The sequence below is a fragment of the Crinia signifera genome, chromosome 4, assembly GCF_055691185.1.
Source record: "Crinia signifera chromosome 4, ASM5569118v1, whole genome shotgun sequence".
Classification (NCBI taxonomy): Eukaryota; Metazoa; Chordata; class Amphibia; order Anura; family Myobatrachidae; genus Crinia; species Crinia signifera.
This window is the reverse complement of record NC_139220.1, coordinates 277,866,183-277,875,086: the sequence shown is the minus strand read 5'-3', so window position 1 is coordinate 277,875,086 and position 8,904 is coordinate 277,866,183. Positions and strand designations below refer to the sequence as shown.

The following is an 8,904-nucleotide window of genomic DNA, read 5'->3' as shown; positions in this document are numbered from 1 at the left end:
TTGCCTACCTGACCCTCTCCATGAGGGAGAAAATATTTCGTTCCTGGACTTCCCTGGTAATGTATGATTGCCATCACCTGTGTGGAGCTGGGTAATTGATAAGAAAGGTGATTTACCACAGGTGATGGCAATCATACATTACCAGGGAAGTCCAGGAACAGAGCATTTTCTCCCTCATGGAGAGGGTCAGGTAGGCAAGTATGAAATAAATGCAGATATGAAAACATGCCCCAGCCGGGCGGCTGTCTTTCCGGTGCCTCCCTAACCCCGGCCACGCCGTCAACCGGGACCGGCCTCAGGGAACAACAAGCAGTGGTGCTTCGGTGACCGCCGGCGCCGATCATCACATTGCGCGCCGGAACGATGCGCCCTGTAGGGGGAGCTGTTCTCCCTGTCAGGTACCGTTGTCTGCCTCTAGTCCTCCACTCTCTTTGGTTCGCTGCAAAGATGGCGGCGCCCGTGTGCTGTACTGTCTCCCGGCTGCAGGTAATGTCACTGACTGTCATATGGTCAGTAACTAATTAGAGGACGAGAATTGTCTCCTAGTGATGCAGGGTGGAATGTGTTATTACACCTTCCATGGGAGCTGTGTGCTCTCTTAAATATATCCCTAGCATGGGAGCTGTGTGCTCTATTATTAAATATATCCCTAGACCTGTCACTCGTCTGTATGATGATTAACACGAGAGGGGAAGTGGGTGTCAGGGCTCTGGAACATGGTACAATATGTTGCTCAGCAGGCTTCTATATATGTAGCCAGTTGGTCTGAAATGCTGTATGTATAATGATGGAGGAGAGGGAGAGAGAGATCAATAGACAAGTAGTATATAACATACCCTCCAACATCTGAAGGGCAAAAACTTGTACAAATCCAGAAAGGGGCGTGGCGACTTTCAATGGAGAATTGGAGACCCAGAAAATCTGTACAATGCCCTTTTTGGCCGGGACAGGCAAACAAAACTGTACTGCACCAGCTGAAAAGGTATAGTTGGAGGGTATGATATCACATGCACCCCATTCTCAGAGAACAATCTGGGACCAGCACTCAGGATAATCATCAAAAGAATGTGGACTTATTAAAGTCCCATTATGGACAAAGTGACCCACTACACTAGCCACTCCTAGATCCTAGCCAGCCAGTGTTGGCTCATTTTTTGGTTCCATCTTGTGTCAGCTGTTTTCCTATGTTCTTTATAGCTAGGCTTCCCCGGGCACACATGAATTACAGAGGTTCTGTGGCTGATCAGTTGGTTTTGATCAGAACCTGTGTAATCCATGAGTGTCCAAGTTTAAAGAGATGGTATGGCAAGCCTATTTATGATGACTGCCTCAACTTTAAAATAAAATAGGGTCATCTCTGTGTCAAATGAACACACGGATTTTACCTCACGAGCGATTTTGATAACATTTGGTATATGGAGAGTATATGCGCAGTCCAAGAAAAATACAGCATTTTATTTAAATATCTCATGCTGTTTCCAAATAATGGCTATGCAAAGTTTACAGAAATCTGCCAAAAAAACACAACCAGTTACAAAAGAATGATAAAGTTGTGTTACCTGACTCAAGTACATCAAAATTGTGAAAACCTTTTTCTAAGGTTACAGCTTCATCTACAGTATTCATTGCAAAATCTCCAGTTGACTATATATCTGTTGTGTATAAAAAGAAATGGTGGCTTGTTTATGTGTTGTCAAGAATAAAGATGAAGACAATTTAAAAGTGAACTTCATTTATCCAGCTGGATCATCAAGATTCTTCTATCCAAGGAAGCCTGATGTACTATGGATACCTCTAATACCCCTTTCACACCGCACCTCGGACCCAAGTTGCTGACATTTCGACCCAGTTCAAGGTGCGGTGTGAAAGCTCCAGTGTATAGCCTGGGTCGACCAACCCCCGCAATTTGATCCAGGTAAGAACAAGGGTTGCCCTCTCTATAACAGATGAGCTGGGTTTCATGTAAAAAGGGCCGGCCTTGGAAAAAAAAGTTTTTATTTAAAACTGAACTCTTATTATTAATTGAAAAGGTAAAGAATAAAATTGACACACTATAACGCACCAAACCTAAAACACATAAGAAGTGTGTGGCACTAAAAACTTTATTGCCACACACTCCTTATGTGTTTTATGTTTGGTGCGTTATAGTGTGTCAATTTTATTCTTTACCTTTTCAATCAATAATAAAAGTTAAGTTTTAAATAAACACTTTTTTTCAAGTACTGCCCCCAGAAAAAGAGAGTACTTTCTCTTCTCTTGTCTGTGTAGGTTGACAAATGTCCCAAATGTTGGCGTAAGTGCTGCACTCACCCTGCTTCGGGCTCGGGGCCTCACTGCACTCAGCACACTATTTTAGGTATTTGTGTATTATCACAACGCCCACTACGGCATTTGCGTATTCAGGGTAGTGAAATCGCATCGCATGCCATTATTGTATGGCATGCGATGCGATTTTCCTATGTAATGTATTCACTGCTCTCTGTCAGTGAATACATTACAAAAATCGGGTCAGCTAAAAATTTGCATTGCATCGCATGCCATTATTGTATGGCATGCGATGTGATCAGATATCGGTTCCGATTGGACATATAATAATGGCACCCCACTATCCACGTCATCCCGAAGCATGGTGAGCGGCGGCGGAACACATCCGGCCGACCTTTTCATACCCCCACTATCCATGTCGGCGTGGATTTGATTTTATATAGTGTGGTGAGCGCATCAATCCACCGAACCCGAAGTGTGGCAAGCACACGTGTGATACATGTAACATTATACGCATCCGCTCGCCACGCTTCGGGCTCGGTGGCTCGCTACGCTCACCACACTATATAAAATCGACTCCACGCCGACTTGGATAGTGGGGGTATGAAAAAGGTTGGTCGCGTTCTGCCACCCCTCGCAGGGCTCGCTGCGCTTGCCACACTTCGGGATGACGTGGATACTGGGGGGGGGGTTGGTGCGTAAATAAATTACATTATATATCATTTAATGGTATAGTACATTATAACAGGTAAAATCGCATCGCATGACATACAATAATGGCATGCGATGGATGCGATTTTTGCGTACGTAGTAAAATTGGGCCCCGTGATAATAGACAAGTACCCTATTTTATTTTCCCACCACCCCGTAGTGGATGGGGGGTGTGGTATAGGGGTCTGACAGTCGGGATCCCGATAGTCATTATCCCGGCGTCGGGATCCCGACTGGCCGGACCCAGACAGCATGGTGAGTGCAACTAAGCCCCTTGCGGGCTCGCTGCGCTTGGTACCTACTACCTGTATTGCTGTGCAGTATCTGTTGTGCTCACTCCCACCGCCAGCAGCACCATGGTCCAGCACTGGCGCCAAGAGCAGCTGCAATATGCTGGCTAGTGGTATGTGCACCGAGAGGGGGAGAGGGGGGGGGAGCTGTGTCCCATAAAACCTCTGCCTATTTTATGTGCACTGTATGGATGAATGTATGTATCTACGAGGGAGGCACTGTATGTACAGTATGTATTAATGAGGCACTGTATGTATCTACAATATGTATGTATGAGGGTGCCACTGTATGTATGAGGGGGGCACTGTCTGTGTGTGTGTGTGTGTGTGTGTGTATATATATATATATATATATATATATATATATATATATATATATATATATGTGTATATATGAGGGAGGCAATGTATGGATGTATGCATATGTGAGGGAAGTATGCATGCATGCATGTTTGTATGTATGTATGTATGAGGGATGCAATGAATGTATGTATGTTTCAGAGACGCACTGTATGGATAGATGGATGTTTGAGGGACGCAATGTATGGGTGTATGTATGTATTGGGGACGCACTGTATGGGGGATGCACTGTATGGGTGTATGCATGTCTTACCATAAAATATTTTTTGTCTCCTTGCCTCTGATCGGCTGGCCACCCCTATTCTAGAAGGTGCTAAATAAATAAGTAGATTCTGATTGGTTGCCTATAGCAACATCCCATGTGAAATAGAACTCCCATCATAGAATATTGACTAAACATTAAATGAAAAGATTCAATAGCTGCTCATCATGAAGGTTAATATTCCAGGTTATCCCAACATTGTGGACCACAGTAATAATTCAATCTGCTTCCAAGCGACCTTTAATCTAAACCTCATGGTTACCAGTATTTTGTCATGAAGGTGGTTATGATAAATTTGTGGCCATGGAGGAAGGTTTTGTTTCTATTTTGCACTAGTAGCCAAGACTGATAACTGAGAACAATACCTTGTATGTGGCTGCAGAGCAGAAGTGAATCCATACTTGCCTACCTGATCCCCTCCATGAGGGAGAAAATGCTCTGTTCCTGGACTTTCCTGGTGCAGGAACAGAGCATTTTCTCCCTCATGGAGAGGGTCAGGTAGGCAAGTATGAGTAAACCCAGTCCTTCATTTATCAAGCTCTGTCCGGGTACTGGAAAGTTTTCATCTACAGTATATGTGAAGTTATGAGCTCTTTTTATATAAGAGTCTTAAAGAACAACATTATTACTCCATATGGCAATATTGTATTGACACACAAATGGCCGCTGAGGAAAAAATACGTCTGAGAATTATCCAGGTGAAAATCATGTGTGTGTGTATAGAAACATAGAATTTGACAGCAGATAAGAACCACTTGGCCCATCTAGTCTGCCCCTTTTTTAAACATGTTACCTCAAACCCTATTTGATCCTTATTCTTTTGTAAGGATATCAATATGCCTATCCCAAGCATGTTTAAATTGTACTACTGTATTTGCGTCTACCACCTCTGTTGGGAGGCTATTCCACTTATCTACTACTCTTTCTGTGAAGTAATTCTTCCTCGCATTTCCCCTGAATCTTCCTCCCTCTAGTTTCAGTGCATGTCCTCGTGTTTTGCTGCTCCTCTTCCTGTGAAGAATGTCTCCCACCTGTACCTTGTTACAGCCCTTGATATATTTGAAAGTTTCTATCATGTCCCCCCCTTTCCCTTCTCTGCTCTAAAGTATACATATTAAGATATTTTAGTCTTTCCTGGTACGTTTTGTGATGTAGGCCATGCACCATTTTAGTTGCCCTTCTTTGTACAGTCAATATATATATGATTTATGAAAATGCAGACAGCAGATCAGTGTGTGGTTGCCTGCCCACTACAGTATCAGGCCACAGTGTGATCCAGCCGTTCAGCCTAAGCACCCTAGCATTGTCTGTCTGTCACAAGTGAGGCTGCATTAAGAATGTATCCTATTGCTTAAAGTTTGGGCCAAGTTACACAAGCAGTCCATGTATGGATATATATTAATATGCATTACCTCTACTATGATGGCTGTAACATGTCTCTCACGTGCCAAAGTGAGGAGGTGATTTAGTATCGTTATCCTAAATATGGGCCAACTGTTTATTTCCATTCTACTAGGTTTTGTTTAGGGGGCTAGAAGTCGCGTACAACAGACAGTCTCCAATTCGCTGTATTCAGACCACTTCCGTTTGTCTAAAGGTAAGTGGCAACAATAATGTGTTATCATTGAGCTGTAGGTACCAGAGTGACTGGTTCAACAATGGAAATGTGACCTCTCTTGGGCTTGATTTATGCTGCGTGGCACACAGGGCGATTTCAGGCACCGACGATATTGATAACTATATTGGCGGTGCCACAGGAGAATTGTAATGTGCATCGTTAACGATACTGAGCACACACACGGGTATTGTGCATATCAATAATGATATATCGCCCAGTGTGTACCCAGCATAAGAAGTAGGCTCAGCCATGAATTTACGCTAACGCTGCATACAGAGACACTGCCTTGAATACAGATGTTAGAGCAGCCCTATAATTGCTCAGGATGTCTGCTGAAATATGGGCGCTGTTTCCAGTGCAAGTGCTAAAAAAAAGCCATAGTCACTGGCTGAGATATGGCTATATCTACCTGTTACCACCCTGGAACGCCCACTGACATTTGGAACCCTCGGGACATAAGTGCAGACTTTAAACACCACCCAACATAGACACTGTGCCCAGTGTTCCTGCAGTGTTAAGGTGCATACACACTGAGCGATTTTTAACCGCTGTGAACGGATTCCAATAGCCGGACGCTATGAAAAGCCGTTAAGCCTACTGGTAAAACCAGCAAACGGTGGCCGCCAGCGATGATGAGAGAGCGCTTATCGCCTGACCATACACACTGAGCTGTTTTCAGCCTAAAACCGCCCAGTGATTTATTTTGATTTTAAAAATCAAAATAATTGATCAATTGTCTCTAAACCTTTTCTAGTCAAACGCTCATATTAAAGTGGAAATGATGACAAATCATAAAACAATTGTATAAAACTACAAATGCTTCCTTTCATATATTTGATCATGATAAATGGGTGATTTAGGCTGACTTACCTCTATATCATTTTCATATTTGCATACTAGTGGGTTGCAAACATCTCCCTTTGAGATCCTAATGGTTCTGCCTTTCCCCTCATTCTTTATGTTTGAAAAAAAGTAAGTGTAACATTATTGGCTACTGAGAAGAGACTTGGTTATTTGCTTGGGGCAAGCTTTTACAGAAATATGGCAGTGAGCATTGAACAACTTATGACTTGTTTTCTGCATAAACAAAACAATTCATACCGTATGTAACTATCTAGCCCACGGGGCAGTTGGATATGCCTGCTCTAAAGCATATGAAATTGATGAGTGGGGATTTATTTTCCATTACATTGGTTCAGTCTATAATAGAGCTCTGTGCCAGTGTCCTCTAGGTGATTGATATCTGAGTTATCTGTCCTGTTTCCAGAACCGTGCAGCACGTGTGCGTGTTGGTAAAGGAGATAAGCCTGTGACCTACGAACAAGCACACCCTCCACACTACATCGCCCACAGGAAAGGCTGGTTGTCACAACACACAAGTAAGTACTTCATACGTAACACAGGCTGAGCTCCTAGCATCAATTCACTTTTTTATTGTTATGACAAAACATCAGAAGCAATAGTGTCAAATTACAAAATGTTTGAGAACACAGGGATGGCTTCTTTGTCAGCATGAGGAGTAGCTGTAATGCTGTAAGAATGCAAATGATTGGGGGGAGAGAGAATTGGCACACCAATCATCGATTCAGGCAAAATAGTGTCTGGAATTGGCAAATCATGTTGCCCTACATGTTGGATTTCTGCGACCAATCACAGCTGTAGCTTGTTAGTGGATGGAAGTTTGGCTGATTTGCTGATCATTAATATTAAATTGGACATTTCAAGATTGTCACTCTTATCTAATAATTACTGAAAAATTTGTGGGCTTTTTACGGGCATATATTGGTAGTTTAGAAAATTGTATAATCAGGAAAAAAATGCAGAATTGTTTAATTGTATTTATCGAATTGCGTATGTATTGGCCCTATTGTATAATCTGTGTGTGTGATACGGTTAATAAGTGTGTTACATACTTGTTTGTCTGCGCTTTCAGGTAACTTGGACGGTGAGGGTGGCGCGGCAGAACGCACCATAGAGGATGTCTACATACGCAAATTTATGTATGGCACGTTCCATGGCTGCCTGGCCAATGAGGTTGTGATCAAGCGTCGTGCCAATCTAATAGTGATTTGTGCTGTCCTTAACCGCTACCACAATGCACAGAAGCTGTACTTCCTGACTGGCTACACTGAAGCGCTGCTCTCCTATTTGTACAAGTGTCCGGTAAAGCTGGAATTACAAACTGTGGAGGAGAAAGTCATTTACAAGTACCTGTAATTCCTTCCTTTTCCTGACCAAAAACTTCAATTTCTCTGTAGCCCACGTCCTTTGTCTGATTAAACTGCTACTCGTTGCTATTGTCTATGAGTTTTGTTATGCTGACTTGGAGGATTTATATAATGGGTGATTGTCAAATGGCATTTTCCTTTTGACAATAATAAAAAAGAAAATGTTGAAGCTGAAAGATAAATCACTGCAAAGTATAAGATGTATATAGCATTTCCAGATATTCCTATGCCCTTAAATTATAACTTTAAAAGCATGCAGCACTGACAATATCGTCAGATTTGAAGCATGGTCAGATGATAAGAGTCATCATTGACCCCTTGTATGGTGGGTTTTGCTGGGGCAGTACAAACCTACCAGGGCAGGTTTGTCCTGCCCCAGCAAAACCCACCATATAGTTGTGGGCCACCCCCCGCGTCTCCCTCTCCCCGTCATCTCTGCTCCGGCACAGTATGCCGGAGCTCCTGTGTGCTGCCCCAGCCACTGATCATAATAGGTGGCAGGCTCGGGAGGACTCAGGCGCCCGACATCCCTAGTCCCCCTCAGCCGTGCTGAGCTTGCTTATTACTAGAACTAATGGCGGCAGGGGCGCCCCAGCGTACAATCGCTGGAGCTGAGGGGGATTGATAGGGGAGAGCAGAGTGGCCACTGGGGGGGTGCCCGGACAGGTGATGCGCCAGTGGTGCACACCTTCATTTTAGTGGTATGCCCGGAAATTTTCCAGGACAGCACGCTGCGGCAGCGCAGCTGAGCCTGGAAAATTTCCGGCATACCACTCAACTGGTTAATGATGTAGTGGGTACATACTGAATTATATCGTTAATGCAAATTGTATAGTGTGTACCTAGTTTAACCTTTTGAGTGCCAGGTAGGCAATGTAACAAAGCAATGAAGACAGCAAGTCAGATGCTTGGTTGCATAGGGATCAGCAATAGAAAGAAGTAATAATGCCACTGTATATAGGTCATTGATACGAACTCATCTAGAGTACTGTGTTCAGTTCTGGAGGCCATATCTCCAGAAGGATATAAATACATTAGAGACTGTACAAAGAAGGGCAACTAAAATGGTGAAATGGTGCATGGCCTACATCACAAAACGTACCAGGAAAGACTAAAGGATCTTAATATGTATACTTTAGAGCAGAGAAGGGAAAGGGGGACATGATAGAA

General features: G+C 43.3%; 1 protein-coding gene across 1 annotated transcript; it reads left to right on the top strand.

Annotated features, from left to right (window-relative positions):
- Positions 1-331: 331 nt before the first annotated feature.
- On the top strand, positions 332-7,799 carry MRPS24 (mitochondrial ribosomal protein S24). The gene is made up of 4 exons (XM_083184668.1): positions 332-486; positions 5,405-5,485; positions 6,774-6,885; positions 7,440-7,799. The coding sequence occupies exons 1-4, from the start codon at positions 364-366 to the stop codon at positions 7,721-7,723; spliced, it is 600 nt and encodes a 199-aa protein (XP_083040794.1). The 5' UTR covers positions 332-363; the 3' UTR covers positions 7,724-7,799.
- The last annotated feature ends 1,105 nt before the right edge of the window (positions 7,800-8,904 follow it).

Coding starts and splice junctions, on each gene's coding strand:
- MRPS24 (XM_083184668.1), top strand. CDS start 364: ATGCGCCCTGTAGGGGGAGCTGTTCTCCCTGTCAGGTACCGTTGTCTG. Junction 487..5,404: donor GTACTGTCTCCCGGCTGCAG/GTAATGTCACTG, acceptor CCATTCTACTAG/GTTTTGTTTAGGGGGCTAGA. Junction 6,886..7,439: donor CTGGTTGTCACAACACACAA/GTAAGTACTTCA, acceptor CTGCGCTTTCAG/GTAACTTGGACGGTGAGGGT.